This window comes from Pseudoliparis swirei, chromosome 7 (assembly GCF_029220125.1).
Source record: "Pseudoliparis swirei isolate HS2019 ecotype Mariana Trench chromosome 7, NWPU_hadal_v1, whole genome shotgun sequence".
NCBI lineage: Eukaryota > Metazoa > Chordata > Actinopteri > Perciformes > Liparidae > Pseudoliparis > Pseudoliparis swirei.
In genome coordinates, this window is record NC_079394.1 from 31,819,825 (window position 1) to 31,841,004 (window position 21,180).

Consider the following 21,180-nt stretch of genomic DNA (forward strand, 5'->3'; position numbering starts at 1 on the left):
TTTTTCTTTCTCTCTCTCTCTCTCTCTCTCTCTATATATATATATATATATTTCTCTCTCTCTCTCTCTTGCAAATACGTGGAGGTCTGTGTGATGCTTCTTGTAGAACTACAGAAGCTTCCTCCTCCGCCTCCTCAGCGGATCACGCAGCGGCTGCGTTGCCGCGGCGCATGCCGGGAAACGCAGTCGGCGCCTCTCCTCGTTCTGCGTGCCAACACCGCGACGAAACTACAACCCCCACGCCCCCTCGGGCCCTCTGGGCCAGTTGACGTCAGACACCCACACGCGCATGACACACGCACTTTCCTCCGCTCGTGCTCGCGCTCGTCTCACGCGAGCCCAGCCTCGTCAGCTTCAGGGGCGCGCGCCGCAACATCCGACGCGCAGGGGACAGCTCCCAGGTGCTGAAATCAGTCGGTGCTAGAGAGAGACAGCGAGACACGAGGGGGGAAGGAACACCAGCAGCCGCGTTACCCTCACACACACCGGGCAGAGCGAGACCGAGCCGAGGCCTCCGACACAGGTGGGTCCGCGCAGTGTCCTCCGCGCGCGTTGTGTCGTGTCACGGACTGACATGTCGAAGAATGTCACGAATTCATAAGACGACCTCCTGCCCAGCATGTGCGCGCCTCGCGTTACGCAGCGTGGACTGCATCGTGTGATCACACGTCAGACGGCTGGGTTTTTTAGTCGGTGTGTCCTTGCACATCCTGCCTCGGTGTTTGCCTTTTTCTTTTCCTTTTTTTGTCGGTGAACGGAAACCGCCGGTGCGGGATGCGCAGGGCTCGAGGTCCGGCATCTTTGATACCCGGATATGTGAGCGCAGTGGCTTTGTCACAACACTCACCTTGGAGGATGGGGACTGCGCTCTTCTCGTCCCTCTCGTGCGGTCCTCGTGTGTCTGAGATGGTCGACGCGTCGTTAACACAACGACAAGACATTTGTATTGCACCATATTAGGCCACAGCCGTTTTAACGTGGAGGAAGATGGTGGAACTCGAGTGTGTTTCTACTAGCCGAGCTTTTGATCAGAAACATCGAATAACACCAACACTCGACATGAATAGTGACATTTCAACTGGGATGTCAAATTTAATCCAGTACAATACTTGTATTGTCATAAATACTGCATCTGAGTTGTATCTGAGAGCTTTAAGTGATAACATCACATGTATGTGTGTATGCATATGTGTGTGTATATGGGTGTATATATATATTTATATATATATAAATATATTTTGTTTTTTATTTTGTTCGTTGTTTTTTCTTCATTTTATATTAATTTTCTGATTTATTTTGATTTCAATTTAGGATAGGAACTTATACACATTTTTTGCTTCGACCTATACCTTTTCAGTCTTTCTCTTTTGTATATTTTATAGAATAATATTGTCTTGTATTTGATTTGATTGACTGAATAAAATACACAAACAAACAAACATCCAATCATGATAATCCCTCCGTTTCACTGGCAGCAGCGTTTTGACTCTAGAGAATACAAAGTCAGCTCTTTAAAATGCTGGTTATCAAATACTCATCAATCCGGCGTGCTGCGTCGGTCCTGCTGATACCGCCTCCCGTCACCTCTGATCCGCGGCCCGGACGGTTACGACATCGGGACTCGACTGAAAAAACAATCATTAGTTTCTTGTGAGTTGGGTTCACGTCGTCTGTGACGAGCTCCACGGTCACTCGAGGGGAAGCGCCCAATCTATTCTTCTCACTGTCGCTTTTGTTTGTTTGTTTGTTTGTTTGCAGATGGCTGCCACTCAGGATGCGAAAGGGAAGGGAGAGGGAGGGGACCAGAACTTTGACTACATGTTCAAGCTGCTGATCATCGGCAACAGCAGCGTGGGCAAGACGTCGTTCCTGTTCCGCTACGCCGACGACGCCTTCACCTCGGCCTTCGTCAGCACCGTGGGCATCGACTTCAAAGTCAAGACGGTCTACAAGAACGACAAGAGGATCAAACTGCAGATCTGGGTGAGGCGTATTCAGATAAACTCTCTGTAGAAGACAGAATATGATCTAGACTACACGCCAGCAGCACTCAGCGGGCTGTGGCGGCGTTGTTCACTTTCGTGTCACATTTCTCGGCTTCACGGATGCGACACGTTTCAACTGAAACCCAGAGCAGTTGCACCTGGAAACAAACGAGGAAGAAATCTGTTAACTGTTGTCCTCCAATGTCTCCTGGAGGACTCTCTGAGACGCCCCCCCCCCCCGCTCCTCTCCGTCTTGGTGCTCATGCAGAGTGACTCCTGTCATGTCTGTGAGACGATGTCAATCTCTGCCCAGAGCCTCTGTCTCCTGATCCCGGCCCGTATATCTTTCTCCTCTTCCGTCAACATGTCTCACGGGCTGTGACAGGTTGTGACTTGATGGCCCAACAGAAAGAAGTCCTGCACTCACGGGATCACCTGCGCATCGAATACATTTATTCAGGGCGTTTGATTATGCTCGCTTCATCTGCTCGGAAACACTTCTCTTTTCATCTCCTGTTTGCATTATGTTTTATATATATATTTTTAAATATTATATATAAATATATATTTGATATATATATATTTGGTATATATATATATTTATATATATATTATATATATAAAATATATATATATATTATAGATATATATATATTTGATATATATACTATATATATTATATATATTATATATATTATATATATATATTATATATATATTTAATATATATATATAAATATTCTTCAGTCACATTACAGAATGTATATTTTAAGCTAATTCCTTTTCTTCCACCATGATTCTAGCTGTAGGTAGGATTATGGACGATACTATAGGACTTTGATCTCAAGCGATCTGTTAAAAGATCAATATCCACAAAAAGGACAGATTCATTTGTTTTTATGCTACTATTGTTTAAATGTCAGCGTCTCAATAACACCCAAAAAAAATACACAAGGCTCTTTACGTCTGAGAAACATGTGGCTCAGCATCAGCTGTGTGCTTCAGGAGAGTCTGCGTCGTGTGTTCCTGTGTGAGGAGACAGATGGAAGTCTCGGCGTTGCTGACGGGAGAGCAGGACGTGTTAGTTTGGTGCACGGCGGGAGGAACACAGAAGCAACACCTTCCCAATGTGTGGGAAACTGAAGCATGTCTGAGGCTGTTTAATTAGGAGCTGCTGTAGCAGATTGTCTTGTAATTCCTCTGAGATAGATGCGTAAGTTTATCTCTTCTCTTTTCTTCTGTGTGCTTCACCAAATGGAAACTTCTCTTCGGCAGGCTTCGGTTTCTCTTCTCATCGCGACAGCTCTCGGCCGCCTCCAGCGGTTTGGTGTCTGATAATCACTGAAACGAAACGTTGACCTTGACATCCTTCAAATTCAGATATTTGAAGGATGTTATTTGCCGTGCTCAAGTAAGTAGTCCTTTAAGGCGATGGCTATTGTCTCCCGTCAGTGTGGCCGCGGCCCCATGTCTCCCGCTGCCTCGTCCCTGTCGTCCGTCTTGTCTGAAGCTCGTGAAGCACGTCGACGTGGACCTCGTGAAAAACTGAAAACTCACTTAACCGAATGAAGACGAGTGCATGTCAGCTCACCGCCGCTCCACTTAGAGCGGTCAGCTCCTTCGGATTGATTTCCTCCGACGTTCAGACCAGAAGCTGAGCTTTTCAAGAAGCTCCAATTCATGAGACTCAGCGTTTATCCTCCCGCTCCCGTCTTTTTAACCGAGAACAAGCCGACCGGCTCACTGGAATAGCCGGGAAATGCAAAAGGTCATCGTCGAGCAAAAGGATCAATACGCTACTGAAATGCCCACGCCTCAGAATCCAGAGAAAGACTGAGAGGAAAACGCTCAGATGACGTCTACATGCTCGTGTTTTATGAAAATGTCCACGCACAATAACACAATCACTGAACCGTATTCTTCTTTATTTGACGCTATTCAGCACGGCAGCTGCTGACATCAGAGATGCGCACAATCCACATGCACGTTCCGGCGTCATTGTGAGCCGACAAAAGGTCCTCGCTGCGCTGTGTGTGGAAGCTCGGCATGCTGGGAGCTCTGTCTCTGTGGAGTGAAGGTCAGCGCTGCCCTCTGGCTATAACAGGCTCGCTGTTGCAGCCGCAAGAGGACGGAGAGCAGCAATATATACGATCCGCTGCTTCTGTTTAGCGAGAGCCAAGTGGAGCAGCCAGAAGAGCTCCATTATGGTCCGCCAAGGCCGGCAGACACATCGGCTGTTCAGTGAAGATACAGGAGAAACAGGAGGGGCATCAGTGGGCTTTAGTATTCTATGAATGTGCCATAAACAGGGTTCATACGGTCATGGAAAACCTGGAGAAGTCATGGAATTTTAAAATGATCATTTCCAGGCCTGGAAAAGGCCTGGAAAAAAACATAAATCATAAAAGTTTTGGAAAAGTCATGGAAATGTTGGTATATTCACATGTTCATTTACGCCGAGTTTGAAATAATTAATATAAACAGATGGATTTGCACATAAAGAATAAACATTTATATAAGTGTTTAAAGGAATAAACATCAATAGAAATGTTTATTCTTTTAATCAAACTATTGTCTCATTCATTTGTTTAATTTAACCCTCCTGTTACCTTCACATTGACTAACATATTTTACCCTTGGGGTCAATTTGACGCCAGCAATTTGAACTTCCAGAAAATTATTAGAATTAATATTGTTTCCCAAGTTTAAGTGTGAGGTACTTTATGTTTGTTTGTCGACTACCTAAATAGCCCTTTAAATATATAAAAAAGTTGATATTTCTTATATGTTTGACACAGTGAAAAACAGCCTGGGGTCAAATTGACCCCAAAGAACACCGACATTAAACATTGAATGGGGTCAAATTGACCCTAAAGGTAACAGGAGGGTTAAGGTAAACTGTATGCTTTGGAATTCTCATTTTTTGAATACAAAATTCTCTAAATTGTTCATGTATATACCGAGATTTCAGTTTGGTCGTGGAAATTAGGTTTAAAGAACCCTGCATAAAGCAACCCGGCTCTCGCGCTGGTCGCGGACACACAGCAGAGCTCCACCCAGGGGCGGCCCGAGCACATTTGGCGCCCTAGGCGAGCTTCTCTCGTTGCGCCCCGCCCCCCCCCCCCCCCCCCCAAAAAGAAAAAATTTAAAACGATTTTGCACGAAAACGGAATTTTAACTTTCAAACGCTATTTTGCCCTGCAAGACTGAATTTCTTTCAAATAAACAGAACAACGATCGCAACAATGAACAAACATTAAATAAAGAACAAAATCCCTGGGAAAATGTCACGTCTGTGCTGAACTACGCTCCGGCTACGCCCCCCTGATCAACGGTGCACATTGACTCCCTCGTCGTGCCCAAAATAATGTGACCGCCTACGGCTGCCTGTAATCAGGGATGGATTAACCAACGGGCCTACTGGGCCCATGAGCTCAGGGGGCCCCTGGGCCTGAGCCTCCGCGCGTGACGTCGCTGTTATTAACATTGTATTGATATGAATATGATGATATGACACGATGCGCCGTAGCCGGTATATGCGAGGCTTAAATCATTCATGTCAGTAACAAGGCCCCAATAGTCCTACTCAGGGATGGATTACCGAATGAGCCTACCGGCACCAGGGGCCCATGAGCTCAGGGGGCCCCTAAGCCAGAGCCTCTGCATGAAGTCGCTTTTATTAACTTTTTATTACTATTGATATGATGATATGACACGATGCGCCATAGCCGGTAGGCCTATATGCTAGGCTTAAGTCATTCATGTCATGGTCATATAATTCGCGTTATGTTGTCTGCTCAGCTCCGGTATCGTTGTTCCATACGGACTGTTTTGTTAGCGATGTTTAAAAAAAATATATATATTTTTTTTTTACATTTGTTGGTCTTATTTTTTTTTTGCGGGGGGGGGGGGGGGGGCTTGACACGTCACAAGTCACGGCTCGAGTCAAGTCCGACCAGCGTGCCTGCGTCCTCGGTCCACGCTCATCTGCGCCGGCCGGGGGCATCTCGCCGGCATCGCCTCTCGCCGGCATCGCGTCTCGCCGGCGTCGCCGACCGGCGTCTCGCCGGCATCGCGTCTCGCCGGCATCGCGTCTTGCCGGCGTCGCGTCTTGCCGGCATCGCGTCTTGCCGGCGTCCCCGGCAGGCGTCTCGCCGGCATCGCGCCTCGCCAGCATCGCGTTTGCATGGAAAGAACTATATACTGTATATATATATACTGTATTTAATTCATTTTTTATTCATTTCATTTGTTTTATATTATTTCGTTTTTTCATTTTAGAATTAAGCCATTCTGTGAATCGGCCAGACCTCCCTTCCCATGGGGGGGGTGTGAGGGATTCTTATGGCAGAGACACACGAGGTGAATCAAACCGGACCCCCCCCACACCTGCAGAAGGTGTAGGCGATTCTACACCCGGGAAAGTTTAGGAAATTTGCCGGCAAACCCCCCCCGTGTGGCGGTAATGACCGACACTCAGGGGAGGGCAGGCAAATCCCTAGAACTTTCTCCTACTGCCTCCTACGGACTCACAGATCCGCCCCACTCCTTCCGAAGAAGGAGCAGTGCCGCCTGCTAGAAAGCACTAGTATTACATGCTCTGATTCGCTGCTCCGTGACGTCACAGGCGACTTCAAAGCACAGAACCAGTTAGAACTGGTGGGTTGAGTGACGTCACAATGCTCGCTTCAAAGACGTCTCTATGGTAGTTCCGATGCGATATATCTTTGGCCACAAGTCTTTGGGGGCGCTGTTTCCCCCCTGGACACGAGGCAAAGAGACCCCGTATGTTCCCCTTTGAGTGAGAGACGAGTCCAGTGTTGCCAGGTCCGCGGTTTTCCCGCGGAATTGGGCTACTTTTTAAGTGTTGCCGCGGGTTGAATTTTTTGTCCGCTGGTTCGGTCCTCGCTCATCTGCGCCGGCCGGGGGCGTCTCGCCGGCATCGCGTCTCGCCGGCATCGCGTCTCGCCGGCGTCCCCGACCGGCGCAAATGAGCGAGGACCCGTTCTACGCTGCTTGCAGCTTTAACGTTTTTTTTGTTTTCTGTTCTGTTAACGGCTGGCATTGCCGTCAAAATATTGGTTGGAGATATAGATGGGGGCGCAAAAAAAACTGCCCAGCAAAAAGGCGCATTTTTTTGCGCCCCCCTCTGAATGGCGCTCTAGGCGGCCGCCTATACCGCCTGTAGGAAAAACCGCCCCTGGCTCCCACCCGTCAGTATTTGGGGCTCTTTTGTATTGACATGTCGTCATGTCTCGTCGGTTATGTTAAGTTTTATGTTTTAGTCCTGTTTTCCATGTCTGTTTCTGTTTTTCTAAACCCCATCTTAGTTTCCTGCTCAGCAGCAACTTTATGTTGTACTTTGTTTCTTTGGAATTTTTGGGGACTTTCCTATGTTCAAATCAACCCCTTTGATTGCCCTGAATTTTGGAGCCGTGCTCTTGGGTCCTGTGTTTGAGTCGTGACACATGACGTCTCAGAGGCTGCAGCGGCCTCCTGTTCCTGTGGTGATCTGTGGACTCGTACGGTGGACTCCTCCTCCGATGCGGTGCACTCACTCGCCTGCTTTGCCTTTCAGCGAGTCGTTCAGCCCGGAGCGGCGAGCGAGGCCGAAATAATCGCATCTCTATTTTCAGAACCCGTTTTCTCTCTCAGAGATGCATTCGACGAGCCGAGCTCCGAACGCTGCGCCGACGAGCGTTCACCCCGCCGAGGAGGGGAAAGAATCAATCACGACTCGCCGCTCTCAGCATCCTATCAATAAGCCAGCGGAGCAGTTAGCATATTGAGTGTGTCCACGCCGCAAACACAAACGGACGTATCCATACGCAAACTCGGAGAGAGAAAATAGATCTCTCGTTCTCTTGCCGTGCAGAAATATCTGCGGAAATCACGTGTTCCGTTACGAACTGTGCGGCGAGCGTCACGTCAAATGTGCTGAGCCATCAGTCAGCCGGATAACACCGACGCTCACTCGTGCTGCGCGTGTGTGTGTGTGTGTGTGTGTGTGTGTGTGTGTGTGCGCGCGTGTGTGTGTGTGTGTGTGTGTAGGACACAGCCGGCCAGGAGCGCTACAGGACCATCACCACGGCCTACTACCGCGGCGCCATGGGCTTCATCCTCATGTACGACATCACCAACGAGGAGTCCTTCGGCGCCGTGCAGGACTGGTGAGTCGCCCGAGCAACCCGGGCTTGTTTTTGTTTTGGACCCGTTGTGCATGTCGATGTCGTCTCTCGTCCTGTGGGGCGTCTCGAATTATCACGAGCATCAAAATCAAGGGAGTAGAAAAATACTTCCTGTCTGTCGCCATGACGCAATAAATCCTTCCTGCACACTCGATATTGTTCATGATTTACTGCAGACGGTTTACCATCCCTCTCTCTCTCCCTCTCTCTCTCTATATATCTCTCTCCCTCTCCCTCTCTCTATCTCTCTCTCTATATATATATATATCTCTCTCTCTATATATATATCTCTTGATCTCCCTCTCTCCATCTCTCTCTCCCTCTATACATCTCTCTCTCTCTCTCTCTCTCTCTCATGGTTGACAGTGTTGTTATGCAGTGTGTGTGTGTGTGTGTGTCTGTCGTTGTCCGGCTTGGACATCCAGGGAAAGCGTGTCAAGGTCGCGGCTCTCGTTCCTCCATGAGTCACAGAAGCCGCCTGCAGGCAGAAGGGCGACTGAGCCCGGATGTCACCGACTTCTGACGATGATGCATCGGCGTCTAAAACAGGACCGCCGGGTTTCTGGGTTAGGACTCTTGCTCCAGAAACCAGCGCGTTCTCTTCGGCACGACGGCGAGGACGCGAACGTCATCTCCCGATCTGTTGTGCAGGCATGAGAATCACTCACCTTTCGGCGAAATTCGCCGTTTTGAAACCAAAATAGGTGACTTACGTGAATCGTGTAGATCCGAAGAGTTTTTGTTTTGGGGTAGGGGGGGGGGTCAATTGGCCGGCCGGCGTTTATGAGATTGGAGTGGGACACGGAGAAAATGTGGAGTGGTGCTCTTCGCAATAGAACATCTTTGATGGGACGTGTCGCGTCTCGGCCAATCAGCGTCAAGATGTCTTCAGCGTTTGGTGGTTTAGGTTAGCTTGTATGTTAGCCGCTACATCTGTTGCTGTCACGCTGGACGGTGAAGCGATGCTAACAAAGTACCCGTACGTTAAGAGCGATGTGATTTAGCATATTTTTTGTCTCGATACTTCATTAAAAGAGCGCGGGATCAGAGCGCACGCGCTGCTCCGTGTCAAGCTGTCTGCGCACACTGCGCAGCGCTAACAGAGAGGGGCGTTAAGTGGCGGAATTGTCGGCTTTAAAAATAAAAATAAAAAAAGATGCCAGAAGTGAAATGTTTAAGTTCAGTCTGTAAAGTTCTGTAACTCTACAGCTGCTCATCCTGATGAACTGTATCATCTGGTCAGAGACTAACGGCCTCATAGTGTATAATCAATGCTCTGATGGCTCCATGTAGTTTCATTCATATCTTGTAGGCTCATTCTAATATTACTGCCATTTGTTAAGTGTTGAAAAAGTTGGTAAAAAGTGAACCATACAGATATTTTATTTATTACTATTATAGATAAATATACCAGTGTCTTATTTATGGTATACTGTTTTATGGTATTGTATCAGTATCATGATATTTATGGCAGGTATGGTATAGAAGATCGTGACAACCAGGAAGAGGCAGAACAGACTCAAGGAACAGACTCGAGGAACAGACTCGTGGCTCAGCAGAGCTCAAGACTTGAAGACTTGTTCACGCCAAAAAAAAAGGAAGCTGGTTCATGAATGACCATATTATACACAATATTACTAATATTATAGGGCCCGATCACCAGAATGGAGGACCTACAGACAGGGATGGATTAACAAACGGGCCTACCGGGCCCAGGGGCCCATGAGCTCAGGGGGCCCCTAAGCCAGAGCCTTTGCGTGAAGTCTGTTATTAACTTTGTATTGATATGATACGATCCGTAGTTCCATACGGACTGTTTTGTTAGCGATGTGGTTTTTTTTGCGGGGGGGGGGCTTGACACATCCAGGCCCAGGGGCCCGTGGCTTCTTAATCCGTCCATGCCTACAGATTATCATACAACGTCCAACATCGATGTTCGTGGAAGTCACCACCACCCCGCGCGCCTATCCTTCTCACCTTTTTCACTCCTGACCCGTTTTCATGCCTGGTTGTGAACGCGTGATTGATTTGATCCTCGCCCCTTCAGAGGTGTCCCCCGTCATCCTGTTTATTTACACCCTGCGGTCGGCCAGCCCGAGGAAATCGCAGGAGCTTTTTTAGAAGACGAAATTCTGAATCGTTTGTGTCTTTTACCTGTCCAAATATACCTCAATAACATCTTGTCCCATTCATGAAATCGTTTTTTGGTTAATCTCGGTTGGTAGAGTTTTAAATCGATAAAGTAGTGTGGTCAGTATATTCATTCTAATGGATTCAATCCTCAAAGGAATTAAGTTCCTTCTTGCTATTCATCCTTTGTCTTATTAGTGGATCCTAGTTTTATTCTGCAAGATTTGAAAGATCTTTTGTAATATTGATGCCCAGATATTTGAAGGATGTTATTTGCCGTGCTCCAGTAAGTAGTCCTTGAAGGCGATGGCTCTTGTCTCCCGTCAGCGTGGCCGCGGCCCCATGAACCCGCCGCCTCGTCCCTGCCGTCCTATTTGTCTGAAACTCATGAAGCACGTCGACGTGGACCTCGTGAAAAACTGAAAACTCACTGAACCGAAATCGCAGGAGCTTTTTTTAGAAGACGAAATTCTGAATCGTCGTGATATTCTCGCGCCGATTCAGCTGCAGACGACGTGACTCACGCCGACTTCATATCGACGGAGGTATTTTTCTCCGCAGTCGGCTCACTGCGGGCCGCTGACCGCTCGGCCCCGGTCACTCGGCGAGCGGCACTCGACTCGACAGCTGATGTGAAAGCGTTGTGCCGCTGAGGGATGCTGCAGTCTGAGCCCCGTCTGTGATGCCATTTAATCAATGGAGCCAAGTGTGTCACTAGAGAGAGTTACCTGTGAGCGTACGAACCAGCAAGAGGCACTTTGTAGAACCACAATTCCTCTCTTTCTGTTTCCGTGCCTTTGCCACGGGCTTTAATTCCACTTTCTCTCTCCCTTGTTCCTTGTGAAAAAAAGGAGGCTGCCATGGCAACAGCTCCTTCCCCGGCGGAGGCTGTATTAAGCTCGTGACGCGCTCGTCTCCTCCTCCCCGCGACAGACACATATTGTAATGCTGACATCAAATGGACTTTAAGGAAATCATGCACATGAATTACTCAAAGTGTTTTGATTACGGCGACCACGCAATCTGGATTCGCGGTCCAATCATCGGCCGTCCCCCGTCACATTGTTCAGAGAGCACTGGTGAATGTAGACGCAGCTCTGACTGAATATCATCAGCACTTCAAAATGACCCACATCTGACATGCTGCTCTCTCTCTCTCTCTCTCTCTCTCTCTCTCTCTCTCTCCAGCTCGTTGTTTCTTCCTCTCTTTCTCACCGACTCTCTCTCTGGTGATTTCAGCCTGTGGTGTGTTAGCTGCCCTACTTTTAGTCTGCAACACCACAGGAGATGTTAGTTTGTTCTCACGACGCCCCTCAGGTTCACCGTGCAAAATGCGCGTGAGCAGCTTCTGTATCGTGAGGCGTTATTTAGAAACAAAACAGGGTTTCCTGTGCGCCGTGACGATAACTTATACCCCGTGGAGCTTTAATCTCCTGTAGACGGTGGAGCGCGTACGAGGAACAGCTCCGAAGAACAAACCTCAAGGAAAGGATGGAAGGTGTCACACACGTCAACGCCACAGCGCTGGAAAATACCAACTGATACCCGACATCTGAGTCGTCGTGCATTGTGTTCAGCACGGACCGGCAGGTGACCCGCTTTTGTGCGGCTGCTATCGGGCACTGAGGGATATCCCATGATGCCGAGCGCACGGCGATGTCATCGCTGTTGATGTCCAAACGGGCGACGCACTTGTCGTGTCCTTCGCTCCGCCGACCGTCAGGATCCCACATGAAGTCTAAAATAAAGACCGTTCTGACCAGACGGTATTTATTTTTACCGTCGCATTGAAAATGCGGAAGGTTTTGATCGCTGTGTATTTGTATACGCGCGTGTTATTCGTCATAAGTCAAAAAGTATTAAACCGAATCGCATGAAATTTGGTGGGATGATTGGTTATTATCCGGGGACCATTTGATTAGATTTTGGGATCGATCGGGTCAAAGGTTAAGGTCAAGCTCATGAAAAGGTCAACATCTTATTTTTACCATAGCACGGTCAATTTTTATCCAATTGGCATGCAACTAATGCCAAAATGTTCATAATTCAATGCCCAATCTTGTGATATGCGAAGGTATGCGCTCTACTGAGTGCCCGTTCTAGTTTATGGATGCTTTGATTCAAAAAAACATCTTTTCTGATCACGCGCAGGTCAACCCAGATCAAAACCTACTCGTGGGATAATGCTCAAGTGGTGCTGGCTGCGAATAAGTGTGACATGGAGGAGGAGAGAGTGGTCTCCGTGGACAACGGCAGACTGCTGGCGGAGCAGCTGGGTAAGCCACGTTCCACCCTTTGAGTTCTTCCTATCGGTTTCTTTAGGATCTCACCCATCACTAAAGATTCATCACGTGACGCTTGTCTTTCCCTCGTCCCAAGGTTTCGAGTTCTTCGAGACCAGCGCCAAGGACAACGTCAACGTGAAGCAGACCTTCGAGCGTCTCGTCGACCTCATCTGCGACAAGATGTCCCAGAGCTTGGACTCGGACCCGGCCGTCACCACGGGAGCTCCCACGGCCAAACTCACAGACAGCGCCCCGCCCCTCCAGCAGGCCGGATGCAACTGTTAGTGGCGGACGTCGGGAAGCAAAAGGGAGGCGGGTCCCGTGCGGCGGGAGAGCGTGCCCGGTTTTATTCTCCCTTATCACCCCCCTGCTAGTGCTGCTTTCTCCGGACTACAGTTCAAACCCTGTCTAGTGGTAGGCGTAGTACTATCTCTCAACTCCATCACCTTATAACGAGATCAAATAACCAGGCGAGCAGACGTGGCTATTGTAAACTGTTTGACATTTAAAAATATCCAAAGTATAGAGACACCATATTCTCATTCCTCAGCGAGTTAGTGGTCATAAAGCTGTTTGATAAGGATGGACTTAGTCCATAGACATGATGTACAGTTTGTCCTTAAGACCTTTCAACATTTAGAATAAGTATAAAATGAGAGATAGGGTAAGTGAGTGCTTTTATTTTTATTTTTTGTACAGTATGTATTTTACTTTTATAGGAATATTTTGTATCCTAAAGCTGCCAAATCTATGATTTTAGTGCACTGAAGGATGTAGCGGCTTTCTTTTGTGTAGTGGGTGTGTGGCTGTTGTGTGACTGTACAGTAAGTGTGTGTGTGGGTTTGCACGAGTGTGAGTGGTGTGTGACAAATGAGTGAAACTCTGTCATCGAAAAAGGTCGTCTACCTTAGATACAAAAAGTGGCCTTTTAGCATCTCCACCACGGCCTCCGTAAGTTCCTCTGTCTGCTTACTTTTGGAATCGACCCCGTCTGTAACGTTGATGTGCGTACTATTCTACGCTTAGCTGTCTCTAGATGTGTGATTTCTCTAATAAGTATATCTGTAAATCTTAAAAGCAACTACTTCTTTGTGCTTCGCCTCGACGACGACACTTTATCGTTTGATGCGATGAGCATGCTGCCAAAAAAACTCAATCACACGTTCGTTTTTTATCTCAAGACGGAACCTAAACGTCCTCATCTCCGTGTGATAGCAACAACCCAGCATTTCATCGGCATGGAATAAACAGCCATATATATAAAAGATATTTAAAAAAAGTTTCATTCAGCATGCTAAGATGTCACGTTTGTGCTGTTTCCCCTCCTTCCTAAGAAAAACTTCCTAGAGAAGTGTAGAAGTTGTCGCCCGTTTTGAAATCCAGAAATCCTTTCTCAGTTCCCGAAAAAAGTTTGTGCCAAAACATCACGATATTCCTTTAGCATCGTCAGCTGTTTGTTGCATCGTTGAATAAAAATTAAAAAAAACCAAAATGTTGCATGAAGCCAGTCCTGACTTATCTATGTAGATTTATAATAATAAGATAGTGTATATATATATATCACTCTGTGTTACAGATGTAGAAGCATCGTCATAGCGCTTGCTGTGAGATGCAATGGGCCAATAAGTGCAATATTTTATGAATGAAACCCTGTACATAGTTTCTCCTGTCCTCGAGTACTACGACTCTATGGGAGAGACAATGGCTCTGAAACTGATGTACCATCTCGGAAAAGAAGTGAGTGTTTGTGTGTATGCGCGTTTGTGTGTGTGTACCTGCCATGTTGAACAGACAATTTACGTAATATAATGTATTGTTTGTGTATACCTTTTGTACAAATGTATTCACGTACTATATGCTGTTCCTGCTAACTGTTGGGTGTTGGTTGATCTTGTGTTATCACGTCAAAATGCAGTGTTATCGTAAACGATAGTCAGGGAGGTCACTGAGTCCACGCCATTCTATTGTCAGTCCAAGGAAAGGGATGCACGTGAACTCGTCCGGACGCCGCGCACATGTGCGCACGCGTTCTTCGTGCGTGTGCATCCGTGTGTGTGTGTGCGCGATGTTATGATTTTACGCTAGTCGCCATGAAATAAATCATTGTATTGATCTCCAGCCGAGGTGCGTTGGGCAGAGGGAGAGCTCAAAGGTCATTGTGTTCCTGAATATTGTTTCTCAGAGTGCAAGCAAGCAAAGCAAGAAGTATGTTTTTGAGATTATAGAAAATAAATCAGATATTATCAGTGGGCGTCTTTGTTCTCTCTGCTGACGACACAGAAGCCCAGGCGGCTGACCCCTGACCCCCCCTGCTGCCTCCGCTCTGCTGCCGCGCCTCATTTACAGGCGACGCACACCACCTGCTGTTGGAGCGGCGCCGGCTTCAGCATCGGATTCATTGCTGCTGGCGATGAATGTCAAACATGTGACATCATATTGCATTTGCATGGAAATAACTATATATTGTATATATATATGTGTATATATATACAGTATAATATATATATGCATATATATACTGTATTTAATTCGTTTTTTATTCATTTCATTTGTTTTATATTATTTCGTTTTTTCATTTTAGAATTAAGCCATTCTGTGAATCGGCCAGACCTCCCTTCCCAGGGGGGGGTGTGATGGATTCTTATGGCAGAGACACACGAGGTGAATCAAACCGGAACTCCCCCACACCTGCAGAAGGTGTAGGCGATTCTACACCCGGGAAAGTTTAGGAAATTTGCCGGCAAACCCCCCCCGTGTGGCGGTAATGACCCGACACTCAGGGGAGGGCAGGCAAATCCCGAGAACTTTCTCCTACTGCCTCCTACGGACTCACAGATCCGCCCCACTCCTTCCGAAGAAGGAGCAGTGCCGCCTGCTAGAAAGCACTCGTATTACATAGTCTGTTTCGCTGCTCCGTGACGTCACAGGCGACTTCAAAGCACAGAACCAGTTAGAACTGGTGGGTTAAGTGACGTCACAATGCTCGCTTCAAAGACGTCTCTATGGTAGTTCCGATGCGATATATCTTTGGCCACAAGTCTTTGGGGGCGCTGTTTCCCCGCTGGACACGAGGCAAAGAGACCCGTATGTTCCCCTTTGAGTGAGAGACGACCAGTGTTGCCAGGTCCGCGGTTTTCCCGCGGAAATGGGCTACTTTTGAAGTGTTGCCGCGGGTTGAATTTTTTGTCCGCTGGTTCGGGTAGACCTATTTTGCATGCAAATTACATGAATATCTTTAAATAAAAATCCATATTTTAAATGAAATAATTTATTTATACCCAAATCCTACCAAACTGACTCCAGATCAGCACGTACACACATGGACATGGGACACGCCCACATACACACACTTTAAAAGCAGTGTATATGGTTTGGCATTTGAGTTCTGATATTGGGCTGGTTTTTGGGTTGGTTTTGATTGGCCATTGGGCTGGTATATATATATGTATATATACATATATATATATATATATTTATAATTCAGAGATGGATATTTTATTTTTACCTTTGTCTAAAAATAACTAGTTCTTTGAGGATTTTTAATTTAACATACATGTGTGATCATTCTATAACATTCCGGAACTAATATTGTATACTTATACAATCATATATAATATTACATTAACAATATTAATGATACAATAATATATTATATTAATGATACAATAATATTACATTAACAATATTAATGATACAATAATATATAATATTAAATTAACAATATCAATGATATAATAATATATTATATTAATGATACAATAATATTACATTAACAATATTAATGATACAATAATATATAATATTACATTAACAATATTAATGATACAATAATATATAATATAAAAAAATGGGGAAGGAGACGTTCTGCTGCTGTTAAAGATCAGAAACAAACAAATGTTCCAGCTTTATAAACCAAAGTGTATAAACCTGCACAGACCGGTCCACGAGGGATTCATTGATCACGTCACAGAGAAGATATTCCTTCCATTCCTTTATCCAAACTGCAGCCGATCCGAGGCCTGCAGGGTTTATCACAGTGACGTATATAAATGAGGTGTATTTATATTTAGACACAGAGGAGGACTAACAGTCACTCACACATTCCTACCTGAGTCCAATTCACCTGAGCTGCATGTCTGGGCTGAGGGAGCAAACCAGAGAACCGGAGGGAACCACGCCGCCACGGGGAGAACGTGCAAACACTGCCTGGTGGATCGTGGAGGTCTCCATCGTGGAATATGCCGACTACCAACTATTCATCCACTCTGTCATATCTATGAATGTGTTTTAACTCTAATGATTCCTTCTGGTCACATGACACCTATTGTCCTGTCCATCCTGGAGAGGGATCCTCCTCTGTTCTCTCCTGAAGGGTTCTTACCTTTTTTCCCCTGAAGGGTTGTTTGGGAGTTTTTCCTGATCCGATGTGAGGTCAAAGGTCAGGGATGTCTATGTGTACAGATTGTAAAGCCCTCTGAGGCAAATTTGTAATTTGTGAAATTGGGCTATACAAATAAACTGAATTGAACTCCACACAGACGGCCTGGGATGGAAGCCTGGCCCGCCGTGCCGTGACAGTTATAGCCACCGGGAGGCCCGAGAACACATTCCTGGATTTCTTTATTACACTTTCTAGGACATCCACGGCTAGTGACAATTAAAACAAGCATATAGTACATGCACAATAGCTTTATGAATACGTATGTATTCATAGTTTATGTTCCAATGCACATTGCACTGTGTCGTCCCAGATGAAGCTGAAGGGTCCTGCTGGTCCGTGCGGAGGCCACGATGCAGCTTATACACAGGGAACAGATCAGAGGTCGTCAATCAAATCCTTTCACAATAAACTAAACAACCAAGACAACAACCGCTGCAGAGCGAACATGACAACAAGGTGCATCGTGGCCGCCGGAGCTGAGAAGCAGTTGTGTCCAAAAATGAAGTGCAGCACATTAGTCCCTTTAGTGGAAGCTGTTATTACAAGTGAATAAGTAGATGCCTTTTCTTCCTCAGTCATAGGAACGACTCAGCGGAAGTTAACGCTCTTGTCCTTCAGTCACGACGGCTAAAAGATGTTATACTGATATTATCACACGGATAATGGATAAGCATTTTAATATGCATCTGTAAGAGGTCGGTAGGAGCAGACGGAGCTCGCCGTGGCCGAAGCTGACTGAGGGGATCGATGCAAATGATGGAAAGTGAATGATTTTTTAAAAACGTTTTTTTTAATCAGCGAACCGCATCCCACACTTTGTTCTCCCGTCCGAAACAATGACAAGAAACCAGCGAGTAGGCAGAATCAACCCATGCTTTTATTTAATCCATTGCATATAAAAACTTTTTTTCCCCATTCTTTTTATTGTTTTTTCTACATAAAGTTGTATGATCTACAGTGCTATCCAATAGACTGCAAAGAACAAGGAATCCATTAAAATAACATTTGACTTGTCTTGTGAAACTTACAGACAAGTTGGCATTCTAAAGACATAACCCCAAAAAATAATTGTCTTGAAGACCTTTTTTTAAGTTACAGTTTGTGTTTTCCTTTCATACCATAAAAAATATAACACGTAATGAGAAAAGAACCCACTGTTTCCGTTGGTCCAGGGCTGTTTAGAATCTACAGTATGTGTCAAAATAAGAGTCCCGAGTCGGGACAGTGACCCGCCGGAACCCCGAATCCCCGACCCGCCCTCCACTACAGAAATATACGAAACCTTCTCCCGGCCAGGCAGAAAGATGTCAGTGGTTTTGGATATTGCGAGTAATGCGAGTGGAAGTGTGGGCGGGGCTTAGATCAGCGACACACCGCCAGTGTTCCAGCCGTAATTAATGCAGCAGTGGCTGAACATGCAGATGTGCCTCCACGCCTCGGTGCTCCGTCGGCTGCGGTCCGGCTGCGCGCTCCCGCCGCGCCCCATTTCAGTGTGTGTGTGAGTGTAGCTGTGGCTCGACCCGCGTGCACGTGGACGACCCGGCGGACACGCTGTGCGCGGACACAAAGTCGCCGCCGTGTCGTGGGCGGAGTCACATCAGGGAGGCTCGGACCGGGCCACGCGGAGGCACCTGAGCTAAATTTTGAGTGTCATGGCAAAGGGCTCGTGCCCCTGACCCCCCCTGCTGCCTCCGCTCTGCTGCCGCGCCTCATTTACAGGCGACGCACACCACCTGCTGTTGGAGCGGCGCCGGCTTCAGCATCGGATTCATTGCTGCTGGCGATGAATGTCAAACATGTGACATCATATTGCATTTGCATGGAAAGAACTATATACTGTATATATATATATATATATATATATGTGTATATATATGTGTATATAATATATATGTATACATATGTGTGTATATATATATATATACTGTATTTAATTCGTTTTTTATTCATTTCATTTGTTTTATATTATTTCGTTTTTTCATTTTAGAATTAAGCCATTCTGTGAATCGGCCAGACCTCCCTTCCCATGGGGGGGGTGTGAGGGATTCTTATGGCAGAGACACACGAGGTGAATCAAACCGGACCCCCCCCACACCTGCAGAAGGTGTAGGCGATTCTACACCCGGGAAAGTTTAGGAAATTTGCCGACAAACCCCCCCCGTGTGGCGGTAATGACCGACACTCAGGGGAGGGCAGGCAAATCCCTAGAACCTTCTCCTACTGCCTCCTACGGACTCACAGATCCGCCCCACTCCTTTCAAAGAAGGAGCAGTGCCGCCTGCTAGAAATCACTAGTATTACATAGTCTGGTTCGCTGCTCCGTGACGTCACAGGCGACTTCAAAGCACAGAACCAGTTAGAACTGGTGGGTTGAGTGACGTCACAATGCTCGCTTCAAAGACGTCTCTATGGTAGTTCCGATGCGATATATCTTTGGCCACAAGTCTTTGGGGGCGCTGTTTCCCCCCTGGACACGAGGCAAAGAGACCCCGTATGTTCCCCTTTGAGTGAGAGACGACCAGTGTTGCCAGGTCCGCGGTTTTCCCGCGGAATTGGGCTACTTTTGAAGTGTTGCCGCGGGTTGAATTTTTTGTCCGCTGGTTTTGCATGCAAATTACATGAATATCTTTAAATAAAAATCCATATTTTAAATGAAATAATTTATTTATACCCAAATCCTACCAAACTGACTCCAGATCAGCACGTACACACATGGACATGGGACACGCCCACATACACACACTTTAAAAGCAGTGTATATGGTTTGGCACGGGCATATTTTGAGTTCTGATATTGGGCTGGTTTTTGGGTTGGTTTTGATTGGCCATTGGGCTGGTATATATATATATGTATATATATATATAATTATAATTCAGAGATGGATATTGTATTTTTACCTTTGTCTAAAAGTAACTAGTTCTTTGAGGATTTTTAATTTAACATACTACATGTGTGATCATTCTATAAAATTCCGGAACTAATATTGTATACTTGTACAATCATATATAATATTACATTAACAATATTAATGATACAATAATATATTATATTAATGATACAATAATATTACATTAACAATATTAATGATACAATAATATATAATATTAAATTAACAATATCAATGATATAATAATATATTATATTAATGATACAATAATATTACATTAACAATATTAATGATACAATAATATATAATATTACATTAACAATATTAATGATACAATAATATATTATATTAATGATACAATAATATATATTACAAAATGGGGAAGGAGACGTTCTGCTGCTGTTAAAGATCAGAAACAAACAAATGTTCCAGCTTTATAAACCAAAGTGTATAAACCTGCACAGACCGGTCCACGAGGGATTCATTGATCACGTCACAGAGAAGATATTCCTTCCATTCCTTTATCCAAACTGCAGCCGATCCGAGGCCTGCAGGGTTTATCACAGTGACGTATATAAATGAGGTGTATTTATATTTAGACACAGAGGCGGACTAACAGTCACTCACACATTCCTACCTGAGTCCAATTCACCTGAGCTGCATGTCTGGGCTGAGGGAGCAAACCAGAGAACCGGAGGGAACCACGCCACCACGGGGAGAACGTGCAAACACTGCCTGGTGGATCGTGGAGGTCTCCATCGTGGAATATGCCGACTACCAACTATTCATCCACTCTGTCATATTCATTGAATGTGTTTTAACTCTAATGATTCCTTCTGGTCACATGACATCTATTGTTCTGTCCATCCTGGAGAGGGATCCTCCTCTGTTCTCTCCTGAAGGGTTCTTACCTTTTTTCCCCCTGAAGGGTTATTTGGGAGTTTTTCCTGATCTGATGTGAGGTCAAAGGTCAGGGATGTCTATGTGTACAGATTGTAAAGCCCTCTGAGGCAAATTTGTAATTTGTGAAATTGGGCTATACAAATAAACTGAATTGAACTCCACACAGACGGCCTGGGATGGAAGCCTGGCCCGCCGTGCCGTGAGGTGACAGTTATAGCCACCGGGAGGCCCAAGAACATATTCCTGGATTTCTTTATTACACTTTCTAGGACATCCACGGCTAGTGACAATTAAAACAAGCATATAGTACATGTACAATAGCTTTATGAATACGTATGTATTCATACTTTATGTTCCAATG

At 45.9% G+C, this 21,180-nt stretch overlaps 1 protein-coding gene across 1 annotated transcript; it reads left to right on the forward strand.

Annotated features, from left to right (window-relative positions):
* Positions 1-342: 342 nt before the first annotated feature.
* On the forward strand, positions 343-14,834 carry rab3c (RAB3C, member RAS oncogene family). Its single transcript, XM_056419210.1, has 5 exons — positions 343-523; positions 1,759-1,983; positions 8,037-8,155; positions 12,455-12,579; positions 12,683-14,834. The coding sequence occupies exons 2-5, from the start codon at positions 1,759-1,761 to the stop codon at positions 12,871-12,873; spliced, it is 660 nt and encodes a 219-aa protein (XP_056275185.1). The 5' UTR covers positions 343-523; the 3' UTR covers positions 12,874-14,834.
* Positions 14,835-21,180: the final 6,346 nt, after the last annotated feature.

What these genes read in the sequence shown, in the direction of transcription:
- rab3c (XM_056419210.1), top strand. Translation starts at nt 1,759, where the DNA reads ATGGCTGCCACTCAGGATGCGAAAGGGAAGGGAGAGGGAGGGGACCAG. An exon ending in GGATCAAACTGCAGATCTGG is followed by an intron (nt 1,984 to 8,036) that starts GTGAGGCGTATT and finishes GTGTGTGTGTAG; the next exon opens with GACACAGCCGGCCAGGAGCG. An exon ending in ACTGCTGGCGGAGCAGCTGG is followed by an intron (nt 12,580 to 12,682) that starts GTAAGCCACGTT and finishes CCTCGTCCCAAG; the next exon opens with GTTTCGAGTTCTTCGAGACC.